Source organism: Nicotiana tomentosiformis, chromosome 6 (genome assembly GCF_000390325.3).
Source record: "Nicotiana tomentosiformis chromosome 6, ASM39032v3, whole genome shotgun sequence".
Taxonomy (NCBI): domain Eukaryota; kingdom Viridiplantae; phylum Streptophyta; class Magnoliopsida; order Solanales; family Solanaceae; genus Nicotiana; species Nicotiana tomentosiformis.
Genome location: NC_090817.1, coordinates 90,545,824 through 90,567,206, shown reverse-complemented (window position 1 = coordinate 90,567,206; position 21,383 = coordinate 90,545,824). Strand labels below are relative to the sequence as shown.

General features: G+C 35.9%; 2 protein-coding genes across 3 annotated transcripts; one reads left to right on the top strand and one right to left on the bottom strand.

Annotated features, from left to right (window-relative positions):
- Positions 1-4,411: 4,411 nt before the first annotated feature.
- Positions 4,412-9,736, top strand: LOC104120891 (alcohol-forming fatty acyl-CoA reductase-like). Of its 2 annotated transcripts, XM_009632763.4 has the most exons (10): positions 4,415-4,709; positions 4,815-4,918; positions 6,828-7,030; positions 7,251-7,351; positions 7,815-8,007; positions 8,179-8,340; positions 8,495-8,576; positions 8,707-8,976; positions 9,101-9,228; positions 9,337-9,736. In XM_009632763.4, exons 1-10 carry the CDS (start codon positions 4,631-4,633, stop codon positions 9,488-9,490), a joined length of 1,476 nt encoding a protein of 491 aa, XP_009631058.1. In that variant the 5' UTR covers positions 4,415-4,630; the 3' UTR covers positions 9,491-9,736. The 2 variants fall into 2 exon arrangements, with proteins under 2 accessions (XP_009631061.1, XP_009631058.1); XM_009632766.4 differs by lacking the exon at positions 8,179-8,340 and having other exon boundaries at positions 4,412-4,709.
- Positions 9,737-10,037: 301 nt separating this feature from the next.
- On the bottom strand, positions 10,038-14,947 carry LOC104120881 (proteinaceous RNase P 2). The gene is made up of 7 exons (XM_009632753.4): positions 14,335-14,947; positions 13,262-13,654; positions 13,068-13,169; positions 12,785-12,957; positions 12,328-12,448; positions 11,379-11,447; positions 10,038-10,614 (listed from the first exon to the last, which is right to left on the bottom strand). Exons 1-7 carry the CDS (start codon positions 14,830-14,832, stop codon positions 10,345-10,347), a joined length of 1,626 nt encoding a protein of 541 aa, XP_009631048.1. The 5' UTR covers positions 14,833-14,947; the 3' UTR covers positions 10,038-10,344.
- Between the last annotated feature and the right edge of the window lie 6,436 nt (positions 14,948-21,383).

Below are 21,383 nucleotides of genomic sequence, written 5' to 3'. Positions count from 1 at the left end.
ATTTTGGGGGTGTTTGGGATCAATTCTTACCATTTGCGGTGTTTGCGTACAACAATAGCTACCGGTCGAGCATTCAGATGGCTCCATATGAGGCCTTGTATGATAGGCGGTGCCGGTCTCCAGTGGGTTGGTTCGAGCCAGGTGAAGCTAGACTATTGGGTACAGACTTGGTTCAGGACGCCTTAGAAAAGGTTAAATTAATTCAGGATCGACATCGTACAGCCCAATCTAGACAAAAGAGTTATGCGGATCGGAAGGTTTGTAATGTTGCATTCATGGTTGGTGAGCGGGTCTTGCTCCGAGTTTAGCCTATGAAGGGTGTGATGAGGTTCGGGAAGAAGGGCAAGTTGAGCCCTATGTATATTGGGCCTTTTGAGATTCTTGAGAGAGTTGGAGAGGTGGCTTACAGACTTGCACTACCACCTAGTCTCTCTGCAGCTCATCCGTTATTCCATGTTTTTATGCTTCGGAAATATCACGGCGATCTGTCTCATGTGTTAGACTTCAGTTGAGTTCAGTTGGACAAGGATCTATCTTATTCTGAGGAACCAGTGGCTATTTTGGACAAGCAGGTTCGAAAGCTAAGGTCAAAGAACATTGCTTTTGTTAAGGTTCAGTGGAGGGGTCATCCGGTTGAGGAGGCAACTTGGGAGACCGAGCAAAATATGCGCAATCGTTATCCTCATCTTTTCACCACTTAAGGTATGTATCTATGCTCGTTCGAGAACGAACGATTGTTTTAAGAGGGGGAAGATGTAACGACTCGGCCAGTCATTTTAAAATTTGTAGCCTCATTCCCTTATTTACTGCTCATTCTGTGCTTTATAACTTTTATGTGACTTGTCGGGGTAGTTAGTTCGGGTCCGGAAAGATTTTAGAATGAATTGGAACACTTAGTTCCAAAGTTTAAAACTTAAGTTGAAAAGGTTGGTTGGATGTCGACCTATGTGCAAAAAACCTCAAAATAGAATTTTGATAATTCCAACAGCTCCGTATGGTGATTTTGGACTTAGGAGCGTTTTCGGAATTTTATTTGGAAGTCCGTAGTTAAATTAGGCTTGAAATTGCTAAAATGAGAATTTAAGTTTGGAAGTTTGACCGGGGAGTTGACTTTTTGATATCGGGGTCAGAATCCAGATCTGAAAATATTTATAGCTTCGATATATCATTTATGACTTGTGTGCAAAATTTGAGGTCAATCGAACTTGATTTGATAGGTTTCGGCATCGAATGTAGAAGTTAGAAATTTTTAAGTTTCATTAAACTTGAATTGGAGTGTGATTTGTGATTTTAGCGATATTTGACGTGATTTGAGATTTTGACTAAGTCCATATGATATTTTAGGATTAGTTGGTATATTTGGTTGAGGTCCCGAGGGGCTCCGGCGTGTTTCGGATGGTATTCTGATTTTTTTTCCCTTCATTTTTGCACTGCTGGTAGCTGTTGATTTCTAATATTTCAAACCTTCATCGCGATCGCGAAGATTGGGACGCGATCGCGTAGGCTTAGTTGAGGCAGTGTTGATTTTCTTCTTCGCGATCGCGTGAGGTCAACCGCGATCGCGTAGGTTGGGTCAGTTTGTGCATTGCGATCGCGTGGCATTGTTTGCGATCGCGTAGGGGAAAACTTGAGAGGAAGCTGGGCCACGCGTTTGCTCTATGCGATCGCGTAAAGAGGGATGCGATCACGTAGAGTTGGAATCTTGTGCATCACGATCACGTGGCATTGTTTGCGATTGCGTAGGGTTAAATCTGGGCAGTGGAAATTGTGCTTCGCGATCGCGAGTGGATGTTCGCCATCGCGAAGAGTAAAAATCTGTGCAGTGAGTTTAAGTTCTGAAATTTTTGACGGATTTGAGCTCGGGAAGAAGCGATTTTTGGGAGATTTTCAGAGAAAACATCGGGTAAGTGTTCTTAACTCAATTTTGGTTAGATTACCCGAATCCATCATTGTTTTTAACATTTAATTGGTGATTTAAGTTGGAAAATTTTGAAACCCTCTTGGATAGATTTGAGGATTTGAGGGTCGAATTGTTATCGGAATTTAGTCATTTTGGTATGGTTAGACTCGTTATTGAATGAGAATTCATATTTCGTAACTTTTGCCAGAATCCGAGACATGGGCCCTACGGGCAATTTTTGAGTTAATTTTGAATTTTTATTGAAAATATAATATTTTCTTATGGAATTGATTCTATAATTTTTGTTGATTGTATCGAATTAATTATGACTAGATTCGAGTCGATCGGAGTCGTAAAATCGAGGAAAAGGCATACTACTTGATTAAATTGGAACAAGTCAAGGTAAGTAACTTGTCTAACCTTGTGTGAGGGAAATTTCCTTAGGATTGGTATTGATGTGATAATTGCAATGTGTTAAAAGTCGTGTATACGAGGTGACGAGTTTGTACACAGACTAAATGTGGAAGTTTATATTATTATTTTTTTGTGTGTAGATCACTGTTGCATATTAATTAAATTATTTATTCATGTTATATTCTTCATCATTGATCTGATTTTTATACTTTAAATTTGCTTGACCTTTTCCTGCTAATTATTTTACTTGTTTAGTTGAAACTTCGTTTCTTTTATTCTGTGCAGTAATTGGAGGTTGATCTTCTTTAAATTAAATATTATTAAAATGAAGTATTTTACATTTAAAAATTTGATATTTAGACAAGGTGTTAAATTTGTAAAATATTATTTTTGCTGAATATTTTGTGAGATTTTTGTACTCATTGTGATGGAGCTGTGAGCTCTTTATTTTGGAGAAATATTATTGTTGATTTATTTTGGCATGAGCCGTGAGCTCTTTATTGTGAAAAAATATTGTTATTGATTTAGTTTGGCAAGTTGAATTATTTAGACACTTGATGTGTAAATTATGATATATTATGATATTGCTACGCATGCGGTGGTATAAGGTTTGGGTGTTGAAATGCATGCGGTGAGATAAGGGTGACTTGATACGCGTGGCTAGTAGAAAAACTACTAGAAGTCATGCGGTGTGATAAGGGTGGCTAAAACGCGGGATGCTATTTCGGGGAAACAATATTTTCTTTAAAATTAAATGTGAAGGCTCCCGTGATGATATAAGAAAATGAGATATTATGAATTTATTTATGATTTGGAACTACGAGGCGGTACCTCGGGAGTGCCCTTGTTGATATTTATTTATGGCCACAGTTGCCTTTGATTATTGTCGTGATTTTCTTAAAGTTGTAAATTGTTGTTTTCTTTCCACAAAGTACCCTTATTCTGTGAAATTTAATGGTGACATGCTACTTACTTGATTCATTTCTATTATCATTTTATTGTTATTATATTGGTAAACATTTTACCTTGTCTTTTATTATTCCAGTAGGGTCTGACCTAACCTCGTCACTACTCTACCGAGGTTAGGCTTGGCACTTATCGGGTACCATTGTGGTGTACTCATACTACGCTTATGTACATCTTTTTGTGCAGATCCAGGTACATCTTACCAGCCGAGACATCAGTGAGCTACCTGTGTACGGAGACTTCGAGGTATATCTGCCAGCGTCCGCAGACTCCGGAGTCCCCATATATCATCATTATGTTGCTTTCTTATTATTCTTTAGACCCTGATATATAGATACATTGAGAATAAATTCTTAGAAACTTGTGACTTATTTCTACCGGATTTTGGGAGTTATAATTATGTGAATTTGCAAATTTATTTATTTTATATTTTTATTGTTATTCCGCATTGATAGGCTTACCTGGTCTTAGAGACTAGGTGTCATCACGACATCTTACGGAGGGAAATTTGGGATCGTGACACTTATTTATTATTCTTATAGACAATGACAGATATATTTTCAGAGTATTTCACAAGTCACATTTTGAAAACATAAGACAACCAGACTAATTGTACGATGGATTAACTCGGTATTTTTAACATAGAACATTAAAAAGTATATAAGAAATTACTAAAATATTAAAAATATGAAACTCGAACTCATAATTTCAAAAGGGCAAATTAATGTAAGAATTTAATTCTGAATCCGCATTTGATATAAGCTAATTCCAATACATAAAAATACTAGTAAAATGTTTCCTTTTTCTTCTTTCGAATATTTTTTTATTTTAAAAAGTACTGGAGTGTTCTATTTCAGTAAAATATGGTAGGTTAGACCAAGTATAGACCAATAAAATATCATATTGGTAAAACCTTCCCTTACCAAATATTTATAGAGTTTTGCCACATAGGTTTATTTTCTTTAGAATTGCATGTATAAGTAGATGACCTTTCGCATGCAACAACAATAGAAAGAACCAAGGGAAAGAAAAGAGGATAAGAAAAGTCAAACCAAATCAAAGAGCATTTATAAAAAGTTGAGTTTCCCCTGACCATTCATGTCTTCATATGAAACTTTAGTGTCACAAGGAAAAAACAATAAAATAATTCTAATAGCATTACTTTTTCAATCTACCATAGAAAATATCAACAACTTGCGTGTACTCAATCTCATTTACAGTATATAAAATGAATGCCACCCTAGTTCTTTGCTTTGTTGTGGTTTCTCCTGGCTAATTCTACTCTCCTTGCTACACAATATTAAGTGTTTTCTTGTCTTTCTCTTGTATTATCTTTCTTGAGTTACTACAATGGAGTTAACAAGTGTTCTCAAGTTTCTTGAGAACAGAACCATTCTTGTTACGGGTGCCACTGGCTTTCTTGCAAAAAGTACTTTTAGTTTATAAGCTACATTTCTTCTCTGTGTCTCTCTCTTGTGATTCTCTTAATATGAGGTGTTTAAAGTTTTTTTTTTTTGGGGGTTCTTGGTTGTAGTTTTTGTGGAGAAGATACTCAGAGTACAACCAAATGTGAAGAAGCTCTATCTGCTTTTAAGAGCTAAAGATAACAAGGCAGCTTTGCAACGTTTCAATACTGAGGTACGCGCAACTATAAGCTAGTGAAAATGTTCTCCATCATGTCTTTGAAAAACGAAAATTTCCTTCTCTTTAATTTGTTCTTTAGTTTTTCATGAAAAGAAAAAAATTGCTATTCAGAAAATTTCTTCCGTCTATCCCCACTTCAAAAGCAAATTTATATAGTCAAAAAGATTGTCCATAATCATATAAGGACATCATATCTCATACGCTCAACAAATTAATATAAGACTCTACCGCCCACCTCGGACGTCCAAATCTATTTGGGGATTGAAGTGTGGACAATATGAGGATTCAATATTGAATAAACCATGTTAAGAATAGGGATGGCTTTGAGATTAATACCATATTATTGTTAAGAAAATATACCTTGAAACTATAGCCCATATCCTCTACTAATATGGGACATTTAACCCGGAAGAATATAATCTAAGTTGAGGTCGTTGAAAATTTTCACAAGAATGTTATCATTCTTCTCTCCAACATACAATTCTTTTTTTAAAGAAAATCATGATTAATGCGAGATGAAAAACCGAAAACATAGGAAAAACTTATTCTTATTCTTTAAGGAGAGAGAGAAGTAAAGAATCTAATGAGACACAAGTTACTTTTGCGCTAACTCAAGTCCAGGTGCAGAATATGATAGTTGAAAAATGAGCAGTAAACTGAAGATATGTTTTTTTATATAATAAGGGGAACATCCCTTTCCTTGGATTTAATCTACAATTCTACATACCATATTTGGTTGTCTTCCTTTAAAAAAAAATCTTTTTCATCCTTGTACTTGATCTTGTCGGGCCAACAATAGCTATCAAGATATAAATTCATTCAACTAAATTATAACATTATTTCTGGAGGATATACATCACACCACTCATCATTAAGTCAATTTCTTCTTTTGATGGCCTATTTCACGAATTAATTTCTTTCCATATTTTCTTACTTCCTTTGCCTTGCAAATATTCATAAAATGAGGGGGAAATATGTATTATATCTTTAAAAGGTTAGTCCATTAGTAAATAGAACACATATACTATGGTATGAGAGCATGGTTCAATTACTAAAATCACATGATACAATTAGGGGCAGAGCTAGGTGCACTACTAAAAATTCGACAATAATCGACTACGGCCAATTGACCGACGTTTTCCAAAATATTTTCTTTTTCAATTATCTTTTTAAAAAACAGACCGAATCCCGTCTTTTTTTTTTTGCGCCAAAATGCGAATTCCCGGAAAATTTATTTTTCATGAAACTGACCAACTTCGGTCGATTTTTTATTTAAAGTAAATTAAAATTAATATTCAAAAAACGGCCGAAATTGATTGGTTATTTTCACGTGAAAATGCAAGTAAAGAGTATAAATAAAATAAAAGAAAGTCTTAAACCAAAAAAAGCACCAATAGTTTAGTGGTAAAATCTCATCCTGCCATAGTAGACACTGGTTCGATTCCCAAATGGTGCATTTTTTAATTACATAATTTAAAAAAACACAGAATTCGATCGGTTTTTTCGATAGATTTTTTTTAATCAGTTGTGAAATTTAATTGATCGACCGAAATCGGTCGGTTGGCTCTACCGACCTCACAGTTACCGGCTGCCACGAATCGGTTGATTTTGGTCGAGTTTTGTCAATTATCGATCAACATCGATCGATTTTAACGGTAGATTTTTGCCCTATTTTTAGTAGTGGCGGCGTAAGCAGGTTCAGTTCAGCTGAATTCCTTTGCTAGAAAAAATTCATTTTATATAATGAATACAATAACTATAGTATAAAAATACATTCAGCTTATGTATATCTAGTAGATGTTGAATCCCTTTGGGTTCTTCATGTGCTTACTTCTTTATATTTTAAATCTTCTTAGTGAAATTCATGAATACAACTACATAAATTTCAACTTTTAATAAACAGGCTGTGGCAAAGGACTTATTCAAGCTTCTCAGGGAAAAATACGGGGCAAATTTGAATACGTTTATCTCAGAAAAGGCCACGATTATACCTGGTGATATCACATGTGAGAACTTGGGGGTGAAAGACCCTAATTTGGTGCAGCAAATGTGGAGGGAAGTAGATGTTATTGTTAACATAGCTGCGACTACCAATTTTGATGAAAGGTACGTACTACCAAGTTCTTTTAGTTTTACTTATTAGTCAAATTTAGGTCAGTGTAATTTATACCTTGATAGTGTGAGACATGTAATGTTCATAATAAATGAAACTAATTGTCTAAAAAATAAGGCGGATAACCAGCAGGAAAAAGATTTACAAGTTTTCAGCCAATGCAAATTAAATTATATTTGAATTAGTCTTATACCAATAGTTTTCAATTCTCAGATACGATGTGGCGTTGGATCTCAATACGTTTGGAGCTATATTCGTAGTCGACTTTGCCAAAAAGTGTAGTAAATTAAAGGTTCTTCTTCACGTGTCAACTGGTTGGTACCTTTCACCTCATTTTCTTGGGTCCTTTTTTCTCCTCTAACTTTTTGCTATGTTTATCCTTTAATATTGATTAATCTATTGCGATGATTTATTCTTATCATCCAGACTACAACAAAACTGAAGTGTAATATTGCATTTAGAATATTAAGGTTTTTGTGCTTTAATTTGTTACTTTTCCTTTAAAAGGGATTAATGGATTATAGTATTAAGTACTTGTTTATTAAATTCCAATCAGTAAAGGAATACATGCAAGAGAGAGGAATACGGTACCTTACCTCTTTCAATTATTAATTTTCGAGTCTGCTAGTGTTATGACTTTCTTTTTGAAAACAAATGATGAACATTTCTAATTGATAAACCTAGAAACTAGTTACTCTACTAGATTGATTCTATTTCAAGGAGAAGGAAAAGTAATTAAGAAGGTGACTAATTAATTACATTTGTAATATTCTATAGCATTTGTATCTGGGGAGAAGGCAGGGTTGATATTGGAGACGCCCTATAACATGGGGGAGACCCTGAACGGTACATCAGGACTAGATATTGATAAAGAGAAGAAAGTTATGGAGGAAACATTGAAACAACTCAAAGCTGAGGGTTCTTCTGAAAACTCTATTACTTCAGCCATGAAGGAGCTTGGCATTGAAAGGTATCTTCCCTAAACTATTTCTAATTTCTATTTTTTTATATAGTTGTGGTGTTCGGGAGCGACTAATTCCACAGTGTACTTGCTACCTCCACCGGCACAAGCACATATCATGATAATATCAAAACTAGAGTAACATTTCGCTAATATATTCTCTTGCACTTTCTTGTGAAGAGCAAGAAAGTATGGATGGCCCAACACCTATGTATTCACAAAAGCAATGGGAGAGATGCTATTGGGAAACTTGAAAGAAGATATACCTCTTGTAATCCTTCGTCCTACTATAATTACTAGTACCTTCCAAGAGCCTTTCCCTGGTTGGGTTGAAGGTATAAGGTATATAAATATTAATCAATACTCCACGTATTTTTTATTTTATTTGTTGAAACTTGAAACGAAGAATATTCATGAACTTTTTTTATTTATATTAATATAATTGGCGTTTTTCCATTGAGATATATAAGTGACTCCTCTTCTTCGGGACATGCAGAACCATTGATAGTTTAGCAGTTGGATATGGTAAAGGAAAACTAACATGCTTCCTCGGCGACCCTAAAGCCGTTATTGACGTAGTAAGTATTAACACTACATATATTGAAGCATATTTCAATGAAGATAACGATTTATGAATATCATTTTACGTATGATGCTCGACTTTAATTAATTTATAGAGGGCTCAACGGGTGTATATATTATGTGCAGATTCCAGCAGATATGGTGGTAAATGCAATGATAGTAAGCATGATGGCTCATGCGGACGAAAGAGGAAGTCAAATAATATACCAGGTCGGATCGTCAGTGTCTAATCCTATAGATTTCACTAGTCTTCAGGACTATGGATTGCGTTACTTCAGAGAGAATCCATGGATTAACAAGGATGGGAAACCAGTCATTGTTGGAAAAGTTACTGTTTTGAGTACAATGGATAGCTTTCACAGATATATGGCTCTTCATTACTTGCTTCCTTTGAAGGTTTGGTTTCATTTTCACTTATGCCAAACAGATAGACCTAAATGAATAACAAAAAAAGATATTTTCTTGTTCGAAATGGTATAATTATCTGTAATTAGTAGTAATTAAAACTGTTCATCTACAGGTATTAGAAATAGTGAACACAACACTCTGCCAATACTTTCAAGGCAAATATTTGGAGCTTCACCGGAAAATCAATTTTGTGATGCGGTTGATAGATCTTTACGGGCCCTATTTATTCTTCAAAGGAATGTAAGTAAATACGTACATATCTTTATATACAGAGTCAAACTCATCTTTTTGTTTAATCAAGATCTCTCTCTGCATTGATACGTAATAATGTTGGAAATTTTATGACAGATTTGATGACATGAACACAGAAAAATTACGTAGAGCAGCGAAGGAGGCTGGTATTGAAATAGACGTGTTCAACTTTGATCCCAAGAGCATCAACTGGGAGGATTATTTTATGGACACTCACGTACCTGGCGTGGTAAAATATGTATTTAAGTGATTAAAGCGGGGGGGGGGGGGAGGGAGGGATTGTTTACCACTTCAAACAATTTATGTTTCTACTTTGATGGTTTAATTGATAAGGCGTGAAGAGTGTACCACGTCTCCTTTGTTTATGATACTTATCACTTTCAATTCAATGTATCCATTTTTAATTTGTTGTATCCGTAGGGATACATAAACCAAATGTTCCTGTAGATGAATGTTATTTCGATCGAAAGCACATCTATATGAAATTCTTCTTCAAGCTGTCTTCTCTTTTATATAAGTAATTCACATTTTTTAATGTCTAAAGCATTCTTATTTCCACAATTAAGGTTACGGCTCCATATCAATTTTGGAAGCTTGAAAGTTGATAAACAACATCCATTGCAACAAGAATTTATAGGCTTCGCACACCTCATATTACATGCTAAGACGTAAACTGGGATAATCACAGCCTTTTGCATATTAGAATTTCAAAGAATAGGTAATAACAAGATAAAACCCCTGCAAGCAAATACTTAAATATGTTGGGGGGTTTTTGTAGTAGGAATAAACCCGAGTGGTGATAAAGATATGTATCCCTGTGGCAGTCGATCATACTTATAATGTTTCAGCTTTGACATCTCAAATAAATTAATTTAGTACAACAGTCTTGACCAGAAGCTGCATTACATGATGGGATTATGCAATATTTCAAATCTTTTGTGTTCATTTGAGGAACACGCACACAAGTAAATTTTCCCCAGTTCATTAATTTGATTGGTTTGGGGAGGAGTTAACTTGGTGAGGAAACAGTTGAGTTGGTGTGACTGGAGAACCCATAATGCAATGCAGTTGGTAAGGTTTTGAAAAGGTATCACCTTTAAATTTTCAAGATTGTAGACTGGAGTGAGATGGAGATGGGGATCTCTCTTTCCTCTTACCAGCCAAACCAGAACATGTATTTAAGCCATTCTGACTTGCAAAACTATCTGAATGGCAAGAGTCTTCAATTTGATCACTGCATACAAGTTCACTAACTTCGGCAGCTTCTACACTTGTATGCTGCTTATCGTGTCTGCTCATGCAGAGCCATGACCTTGAAGACTCCTCAGCAACTTCACCCGCCAAAGGCACATGCCACGACCCATTCTCTGATTCCTGAGATAGACGTAAAATAATATATGAGATGTAAACATCCAAACACTAACAATACTGTCGCATTATTACATTTATTTGGAAACTCAAAATATACTAAATAACTTAAGCTAACTGATCATCAAGTAAAACTAGGAATTAACAATAGGTCATATTAGATCATTTTCCGTTTAACAATCCAAAAAATTTAAAGTTATGTCATCCAGAAATTTGTGAAGGGATATCCAATATGGTATTAGATGAAAGTTAAGGAAAAAGATCAAACTCCCCAAGAATTGATACAAGTATTAATCACTTAGGTCAGGTATCAACGGTTAAAGATATCTTGATCATTTCAACTCACTACTCAGCAAAAAAGAAAGATGTCACTTTTTTTCTTTCTTGACAAAGAGACAAAAAAACTGTATAACTTCATCCACATTACCCCTTTTAAACCACTCCAATAAGCATCAAGCACGTTAATAGAGTTGGCTGGGTCATGGGAAGTGAGAGCCTATATCTATAGCATATAGATATTTATTAGTTTATCATCTGGCCTCAAGAATCAGATGAAACCCTGCTTGCTGCATTTATTCTCTTTCCCAAAACACCAGGAAAATAAAAGAAAATGTATATTTAACATTAAGTGAATAATAGGAGACACGAAGAAAAGACATAATCGAGATGCTGACAGTCACCCTTTGCATAGACTAGTACGTATCAAGAACAAGAAACATCGGTCAAGGAAAGAACACAGTTTAATAGGGAATGAGAACAAGATAGAATACCTGAATGACAACAGAATATGTGGGTGGCATCAGAAGCTTTGACTCCCCTTTAACAAAAGTGTATTTGACCTACAAAATTACCATGATACATCAACTTGTCAAAATAATTTCTTTTTTCCCAGAGAAATAGGGTGTGCCACTGCCACGTTTATCATAATTATGAAACATCTAATAAAATACCCACTAAGTATAAGAATTGTAAGAGGGGAGAGCATAAAAAGCCTACAGACAGGGTCTAGTTTAGGTTGGTTGAGTAATGGGATAAATAATGCCAAAACAAGGATCACAACTCACAGAAACATCAGCAGCATGACCGGCATAAGATCACAAGTTACTAGACCAATTTACATGCAAAATACGGATCAAGGTTTTTTTAGTGGTGTCCGGACCAGCTTCTGTGTGGAAAATATGGATCAAAATTAATTGGCTCAAATAACTAATGTGTCTTCCTATAGCTTAATCATGCCACTGAATAATGTTCTTTTGTTGACTTGATCTACTATGATGAATTACATCTACTTAACATTTTCGATGAAGAGGAAAAACAGAAATGCAAGGCACCAAGAAGTAAATTTTCTGATTCATTTCATTTGTCCCGGAAATTATAGACAGCCAACTGTTTCTGCCATTGAAGGTAGTTTGAGATAATTTTTTAATAACCTGAGAGTATTTTTAATTCAAGAACTCAAGGGATTTAAAGCCTTTCTATTACATATCAATTGATAGCATTTTTCCCAAATTAGAAGAAGAAAATAAACTATAACATCATCCAAATCCTATCAATTTTCACATTCAATCTATCATCTGAACAATGGAGTTCAATTGTAGGAAAAGTATGAAAACAAAAGTTATAGGACATAAATTAACTTTTAAGAATCCATAAAAACATAAAATGAGTATAAAGAATGGAATCAATATTTGGAAGAATAAATTCTTTAAGCAATTGAACCTGATGTCTTTCTTTCCATATGGCAAAAAAGCTACTCCCAAGGAGCTCAAAAATATGATCTCTCATTTCATCATTTGTCACGAGCAAACACTTACGTTTAACTGCTGCATAAAGCCAGTACCTATATCATATTGCACTATGTCAGATAGCGTAGATTTACTGAGATTCTATAGGAAAATAATATGACCAGTCAAATGGACAAGAAGAAAAACGGCGTTTTCCCAATTCTCAGGTAAAAAACTAAGTGTTGCATATTCTGGCAGGAGGCACAAGAAAAGCTAGACAAATGATGACTACAAGAGGTCTCAACAATGTAAAAAGGTGAAGTGATAAAGGTGAAGGAAATCAATGTGATACAACATTGCTAAATTCAATTTTTCATTGATCATTAGAATATTTTAAAAATAAACCTAGTGAAGAGGGGAGAACAGAGGTTCATAAAGTCTTTGGCTTTTACCAGTCATCATTGGATCCAAAGGGTGTTCCATAAAGTACTTTTTCATTTATCCACTCCTCAAGCAACTCTCTATAGTAAGCATTCTCAAGAAGTGCACGAAGACGCTTCTTATGTAATACAACCAGTGGCCACTTGTTGCTTCTGCTATGCAATTCTTTCACAACAGTGACAAGCTGCTCTATTGCAATACATGATGGAACATGAGTCAAAAATGCTGTCTTAACAACATGAAATGGAGGAACCAAATGAAAGGTCAGTAAATAGCAAACTTAATATTTACAACCTGTGCAATACTAAATCCACCCTCAGCAAAGTTCTGCTGATAGAGCCCAACATTTGCTGCATCCACTACAGCATCATATTCTGAATGCTTTTCCAACCAGTCCTAAGCAATTCAGGGAAAAGTTAGGCAAAAACTCTGAAAATAAATGAAAGATGCAGCATATATGTCACGTTTGAATGACATAACTTCCTCACCTGAAATTCCTTAAAATTGGAATGGACTTCCCTTTCCATAGCCAAAGAAGCAACTGCCTCCGCAAATCTTTCTGTCTCTGCTTTGTCAATATCAACACAAACCAACCGTTCCTGACAAGTTAGACACCTCCCATCTGGAGCTATTTGGGACCTCTGTACAATCCATTTACCCTTTCCAAGCCATCCACGACCGTGCCACCCTCCTCCATTTTGTAAAATTGCTTCTTTCACCTGACCCTTGTCCCAGTCGGATAACCCCAACTTAGCTGCCACTTCCCCTTCAAACCAACTCTGTATGATTTCTGCTGCTGACGCACTTACACTCCTAACTGACATTCTCAGTTTATGTAAATATTGATAGACCTTCTCTTCCCTTTCTTTCACAACACTCACCTGAAAGAAGGTAAAAGTACAATCAACAAACTATGCCTCAATCCTAAATAGTTGGAGACAGCATTATGAATCCTATATAACTATTCCTCTCTATTAGCCCCCATTTCACTCCTATACCGAATAATGTGAAGGTTTAAGTACAAACGTTAAACAGAAATCAGCATATTACAACTTACTGAACTATTGACCGGTGTATACATTCCTCTTTCCCACTAAACACCAACATGGTACATTCTTCTAGTTGAGTACAACCTAGCAATCCCACCCCACCCACACTCCAACCACAAACAGAATTGAAGCCTAACCCAGAGATCTTAATAAACAGCAAAACCAAGAGACAAAAAGTTTTGACAAATGTCAAATGCAAAGCAGTGCAAAACTAGTCTGGATTAGCTATATGAATCATGTTTAACCACTCCACTCTATTCTGGCCCATCTATTCCAATATGTAATAACTTGGAAGATAAAAGTACAAACATAAAATAAAAATATGCATATTACAATTCATTGAACCATCAACCAGTGTACCAATTAGTCTTTTCCACAAACAAAATACATGGTGCAAAAAGACTATATCTTGAATCACCATCTAAACAAACTACAATTGAAATTACCAAAACGCTCATTAATTAGCTAATTAGCAATAACTAGGAAAATATAAAAACAAAGAAAGAACTCACTTTTAACAAACCAACAAGCTCAGCTTCCTCAAGTTGCAATCCAATAGACCTCATGTGATCTTCCACTTGATAGGCCTTATCAGCCTCACCCATCTTACAATAACAAAACAAAGCCGGCCCATAAGTCCTTAACTTCCCACAATTCCCCACTCCTTTAGCTAACTCAAACGCTTTATCACCATCATCAGTTGCAGCCGCAAGCCTAGCAACAGCCGTGACAGTAGCCTCATTGGGGGTTACATTACTCGAAACCATATGATCAAAGATTCGAAACCCGAATTCGATAGCGGGATTTTTAGTTGATGGGTCTGAAACAGCGTTGGAGCAGATGTAAAGAAAAGAGTTGAAGTGGTTATTGGAAAAGCGGATTGTTGAAAGAGCAGATTCATATAAGGAGATGGCAGTTGAAAGATCTTTGGTTTTTGAACAGTTGTCTAGGTTTAAGCGAAATTGGACTTCTGGGGTTAGGTTTTTCTTCTTCTTTTTGTTTTTGTCCATTTTTTCCGGTAGTGCAGGGCTGCGACGGCGGAGGTAATAGACCTGGGAATGGAGCTATTATTGATTTTGGTTTTGGGATAATGTGAGGGTTAGTGTCCTACTCTCTTTTACTTCAAACTTTTTGCACACCCTACAACAAAATATTAATACTAATATCAATGTTTATTTGATTAAATTGTTTTTATTTATTCTTTAATCGATTTTTTTTATTTCTGTAAGATATTTATTAGGATAAGTAAGGATAAAATATTTTTAAAAAAGTACTTTTTATTTTTTACAATGATAAGTATTTTGTAGTAATAATTATTTTTAGCAAAAGTAACAAACAAATACGAGCAAAAAGAATATTAATTTGTAAGACTTAAATTATATACACTGATAAACCCGCAATTAACAATTTAAATAATCTGTTTATGCAAATTGTTTTTTAACAACATAGAACTTAAGCTCTTGTTTTAAAGCATTGGGAGCTCAAAATATACTTTTTATAAAGTTATGATTTTCTCAGATTCATTATTTTTGACGGAACACAACATTTGGAGAAAGATAGATTTTGACTGATAAACCCGTCGGAAACTTCGGCTCATAGATTCGTCAAAATTCACTGTTTTTCTTCTTGCCAATATATGCATAGTTTAAATATTTTTCAAAATATATATTTAACTATGATCCCATATTTCATCAATCGCCGTAAAAGAGTAGCAAATATAGTAAATTCAATACTTATTACTCAGAAATTTAGCTAGCGTTTGGCCATAAATTTCCAAATTTATTCTGAAAAATTTGATTTGGGTGAAATTTAGTTTGAAGATGAAAACGTGTTTGGACATCTGTTTTGGGTGAAGTTTGGTTTGGAAAAACATGAAATATGACTTATACCTACAAGTTCTAAAAACTATCATAAATACTCAACAGTACCATTATCAATAACATCCATTATATTATCGCAAACCATAATCATGAACATAAATAAATTTGATACAAAATTATCATTTTTATAATGAACTACATGATACACTATCAGATAGCCGAGAAGATGAAGCAACATCGTTACAAAATAATAAATGGTGGGCTCTTTTATAAAATACAAAAGTTTAGGGCAATTTTTAAAAAATATAATAGTGATATTTTGGCCTAAAACTAGCTATTGAGCTGGTTTTGGGATTTGGAATTTGGGACTTCGGATTTGGCCAAAATGTAGGCAAAATCTATGGCCAAATATGGGTTTGCCAAATAAAACTCAAATTTATTTTGACAAAATCTATGGTCAAACGGGTCCTTAGTGCTCCTTCCTAGACAAAATCACCTTAAGACCTAAGAAATCGTCTCTTCGACTTATTGCATGAGAAAACTTTTCCAAACTTTGACATTTGTCAAGCTAGAGATTCACAATACAGATATTTCCTCAACTGTGCAAAGAATTTGAAATACTGTGCAAAGAATTTGTTGACAGGAAAGAATTTGAAATGAGCATGATGAGGGAGTTGAATTTTTTTTGGGTTACAAATCAAGCAGACACCTATTAGAATCATGATTCACCAGCAAAAATATATCAAAGAACTCTTGAAGAAATTCAACATGGTTTCTTCAAAGTCAATTGATACTCCTATTGTCAATGCAACAAAGCTTGATCTAGATGAAGAAGGTGAAAATGTGGAACAAAAACTGTACAGAGGAATGATTGGTTCATTATTATATCTCACTGCAAGCAGGCCTGATATTGTATTCAGTGTGGGTCAAGCAGGCCTGATATTGTGTTCAGTGTGGGTCTATGTGCAAGTTTCCGGCAAATCCCAAGGAGTCTCACTTAAAGACGGTCAAAAGAATACTCAGATACCTTAAAGGAACTCATGATTTGTGTATGTGGTATCCAAGAGGATACAACTTTGATTTAGTTGGTTATGTTGATGCTGACTATGCAGATTTTCATATTGACAGGAAAAGCACGTCAGGAATGACTCACTTATTTGGTTCTTGCCTTGCGTCTTGGTGACCAAAGAAGCAAAACTCAGTGGCCCTATCTACAGCTGAAGCATAATATATAGTTGCAGCATCTTGTTGTGCTCAATTGGTATGGATAAGACAACAGCTCAGGAACTATGGTATCTTTGTTGATTGTGTTCCTACCTTTTGTGACAACACCAATGCTATAATCATTGCTAAAAATACATGTCAGCATAAGATAACTAAGCACATTGATATCAGACATCACTTTCTCAGAAATAATATTGAAAATGGAAATATCTCAATAAATTTCTGTAAAATTGAAGATCAAATTGCTGACATTTCCGCTAAGGCACTAAGTGGTGACTACTTTTAAAGAAACGAGCTAGAACTAGGATTAATCAAAGTCCTCCGACTAGGTTGAATCCCAATTGGCTAGGAAAATGGTCGATATTTGTAGATGTTTTGAGGTATCAAATACTTGATTTAGTCTCATACTTGCTCTGAGTATACATACTTGCCTCGAAAATCTAATTGATGATTGTATCTTATGATATTGACTTATTGTGTCTGAAGCTTTACTGCGAAAATGACTAAGGAATTGCATAAGAGTTGGTTCTCTGACTCAGGCACGTGTCATCTTGTCTAAAAGTATTAAAACTTAATAACTAAAATTATTGTTGCTTTCAGACTTCCTTAATCAAGTAAACATTAATTCTATTCGTTATTAAAGTCAAGGATCAAGGGGTAATTTTGTTGAAATAAGACTCCTATTGATTCTAAAAGTTCATTTGTCAAATGTAACCATTGTTAGAGTCCCGTTAGAACTCAAATCAGTCTCTCTCTCTCTCTCTCTCTCTCTCTCTCTAATTAGGACTACTCCTTTTAAAATCATCTCTTAGCACATCTCTCAAGTTCATTATTTCTCTTCAACCCTAAGCAAGAACCAAAGTAAATTATCTTGTCCTCTCTCCACCATGACTAAGCCTAGCCAGACTCCATAAAAGACAAAATCATCTTCAAAAACTGGGTCAAAATCCAAAATTGAGAAGTCTAAGCCAAAGAAAGGTGTAAAATCGGTTGTTAGTTCTGAATCCTCACCTGCTATTTCTCAACCTATACCCTCTGATATCCTTGCACCACCAATAGGCAACAACTGTCATTGTTCCACCTCCAGCCTCTACCATCTTTGTACCCCCATCTCCAAAACCAACCACCCAAGCAACTGTAATTATCCCAAAGATCACTTCCAAAACCACAAAGGTCAAGGATACTGTCACGACCCAAAATCCAACTAGCCGTGATGGCACCTAACCCAACCTGTTAGATAAGCTAATTTATAAATATCCGATTAAAATAATATTTAACTGAATCTAATACATTCTCCAAGGACTGGTAGTACAAATCATGAGCTTCTAAGATTTAGTGTTTACAAAGCTGGTATAAAATAAAATACAACATTTGTTTAAAATATACATGAACAGATTAAAATTCTAAAGCTACCATGAACAAAAGGCAAAAATGACTGGAACGCAGGTACATCTTCAGATCCAGCTCCCTCCATGTACAAGAACATCAACATCCAAAATCTGCACGCAAGGTACAAAAGTGTAGTATGAGTACAACCGACCTCATGTACTTAATAAGTTACAAACATAAACTTATGTTGAAAGTAGTGACGAGCTGGAACACAGGTCGAGGTCTAACACCAATAACCAACAACAGTTCATAACAATATAATGGAAGTGATAAAAGAAGTAGCTCAGAGATAAAATGTTCAGCTCGTTCACAGTTACAGAAAAATAGGCATGTTTTTCAAGTATATCAGTGAAAACTCAAATCTTTTACCGAAATCACCAAAATATGAGTACGTTTTGTAAAAACTATGATTTTTCCCAAACACTTTTCAAAAACAGATAGGATGTTTCATTTTCAAATGACATGAGAAAAATACATCTTTATGCCAACATGTCAATGAGTATGTGGAGTCATGAATGGCGCCATATCGTACAACATGAGGAAAATGCATCTATATGCTTGTATGTCAAGTGTGCATGTCAATGCGATGCAACTCAGTGATAAAACCATGTGCATACTATCAGAGTATCAATTCACTCAATCACTCAGTCCTCCCAGTCACTCGGCACTCGCACTCAGTAGGTACTTGCGCTCACTAGAGGTGTGTATAGACTCCGGAGAGGCTCCTTCAGCTTAAGTGCTATAAACCGCACAGATAACTCACGTGCTGTATGGACAACTCACGTGATAAAGTATAAATATCTGGATCCGCACGGATACTCACGTGTTGACGGATAACTTACGTGCTATAATATCAATAGCTGGATCCGCACGGACAACTCACGTGCTACACGGACAACTCACGTGTTGCACAGATAACTCACGTGTTACGGTATCAATATCTGGATCCGCACAGACAATTTACGTGCTGCACAAATAACTCACGTGCTATAGTATCAATATCTCAAAAATTAGGCCCTCGACCTCACTCAGTCATCAATCTCTCCAGTCTCTCCGGCTCACAGTGTCATGAAACTAGCCCAAAATGATGATATGATGTATCAATAAATAACAACAGAGACTGAGATATGATATGCAATGAATGCATATGATTGAGTACGAAATTACAATTTAAACATATACTTCGACAGCAGAACTGACCTTAATGGGTCCCAATAATACCAATATTTGCCTAAGCATGATTTCTAACATGAGTCATAACTCAATTTCTCTAACACATAAAAATACATGGAAAAATACAAGTTAATTGACTATACAGCTCTACTGAATCAACTGAGTCTCAATTTCTACGGTGCACACCCACACGCCCACACGCCTGTCACCTAGCATGTGTGTCACCTTCAAACAATTCACATAACATGTATAATCAGGGTTCATACCCTCAGTACCAAGTTTAGAAGAGTTACTTACCTCGAACAAGCCGAATCCATTGCCAAGCAAAATAAAGAATACTCCAGAAATTCCATTTCGCGCATATCAACCTCCATACATATTCCTGTCTCCTCAATTCAAGCCAAACAATATGTATCTAATTAAATAACGTGAAAATAATTACAATTTACTCCAATGCTTACAAATTAACAATTTATGAAAACTCCCAACTCCGCTCGAAAAATCGACAGTGGGGCCCATGTCTCGGAATCCGGCGAAACTCACAAAATCCGACAACCCATTCAATTACGAGTTCAACCATACTAATTTCACTCAAATCCGACTCCAAATTGGTATTCAAATCCCAAATATTTGTTTCATAAAAATTTTGTAATTTCCCCCAAATTTTCATCTCACAATAGTGATTAAATGATGAAAACAATGAAATATTCATGTATATTAACCAAATCCGATGGTTTGCATGAGTTGATTCTCCAGGAGGCTCACAGTTCGCGGTAATCCATTCATCCAGGTGCCGCAAAGATGTATCAGGATTTGAGGCAGCACTATTGGTGGAGGCGAATGAAGAAAGACATAGTGGAATATGTAGCTCGTTGCCTAAATTGTCAGCAGGTGAAGTATGAACATCAGCGACCGGGTGGATTGCTTCAGAAGATGGGAATTCCAGAGTGAAAATAGGAGCAGATCACTATGGATTTTGTTGTTGGGCTCCCACTGACTCAGGAAGTTTGATGCGGTTTGGGTGATTGTGGATAGATTGACCAAGTCAGCTCATTTCATTCATGTGGTTACTACTTGCTCTTCGGAGCAGCTGGCTCAGGTTTAAATCCGTGAGATTGTCAGGCTTCATAGCGTACCGGTATGTATCATCTTTGACCAGGGTACGCAGTTTACATCACGGTTCTGGAGAGCCGTAAAACGTGAGTTGGGTACTCGTATGGAGTTGAGCACAACATTTCACCCTCAGACGGACGGATAGTCCGAACGTACTATTTAGATATTGGAGGATATGTTTCGTACGTGTGTGATTGATTTTAGGGGTGTTTGGGATCAGTTCTTTCCACTTGCGGAGTTTGCCTAAAACAACAGTTATCAGTCAAGCATTCAGATGGCGTCATATAAGGCATTATATGGTAGATGGTGCCGGTCTCCAGTGGGTTGGTTCGAGTCGGATGAGGCTAGGCTATTAGGTAAAGACTTGGTTCAGGATGCCTTGGAGAAAGTTAAATTGATTCAGGATCGACTTTGTACAGCCCAGTCCAGGAAGAAGAGTTATGCGGATTGGAAGGTTCGCAACGTTACATTCATGATTAGGGAGCGAGTGTTGCTCCGAGTTTCGCCCATGAAGGGTGTTATCAAGTTCGTATAGAAGGGCAAGTTGAGCCCTAGCTATATTGGACCTTTGAGATACTTGAGAGGGTTGGAGAGGTGGCTTACAGATTTGCACTGCCACCTAGTCTCTCTGCAGTTCATCCAGTGTTCGACGTTTCCATGCTCCAGAAGTATCACGGTGATCCGTCTCATGTGTTAGACTTCAGCTCAGTCCAGTTGGACATAGGATGTATCTTATGTTGAGGAGCCAGTGACCATTTTGGACTGGCAGGTTCGGAAGTTGAGGTCAAAGAATATCGCTTCAGTGAAAGTTCAGTGGAAGGGCCATCCGGTCGAGGAGGTGA

Excerpts from the sequence above, each read along its gene's own strand:
- LOC104120891 (XM_009632763.4), top strand. The coding sequence starts at position 4,631 with ATGGAGTTAACAAGTGTTCTCAAGTTTCTTGAGAACAGAACCATTCTT. Across the intron at positions 7,031-7,250 it reads ACTACCAATTTTGATGAAAG|ATACGATGTGGCGTTGGATC; the intron begins GTACGTACTACC and ends TTCAATTCTCAG. Across the intron at positions 9,229-9,336 it reads TATTTATTCTTCAAAGGAAT|ATTTGATGACATGAACACAG; the intron begins GTAAGTAAATAC and ends ATTTTATGACAG.
- LOC104120881 (XM_009632753.4), bottom strand. The coding sequence starts at position 14,832 with ATGGACAAAAACAAAAAGAAGAAGAAAAACCTAACCCCAGAAGTCCAA. Across the intron at positions 13,655-14,334 it reads AGCTTGTTGGTTTGTTAAAA|GTGAGTGTTGTGAAAGAAAG; the intron begins GTGAGTTCTTTC and ends ACCTTCTTTCAG. Across the intron at positions 12,449-12,784 it reads TTTGGATCCAATGATGACTG|GTACTGGCTTTATGCAGCAG; the intron begins GTAAAAGCCAAA and ends AATATGATATAG.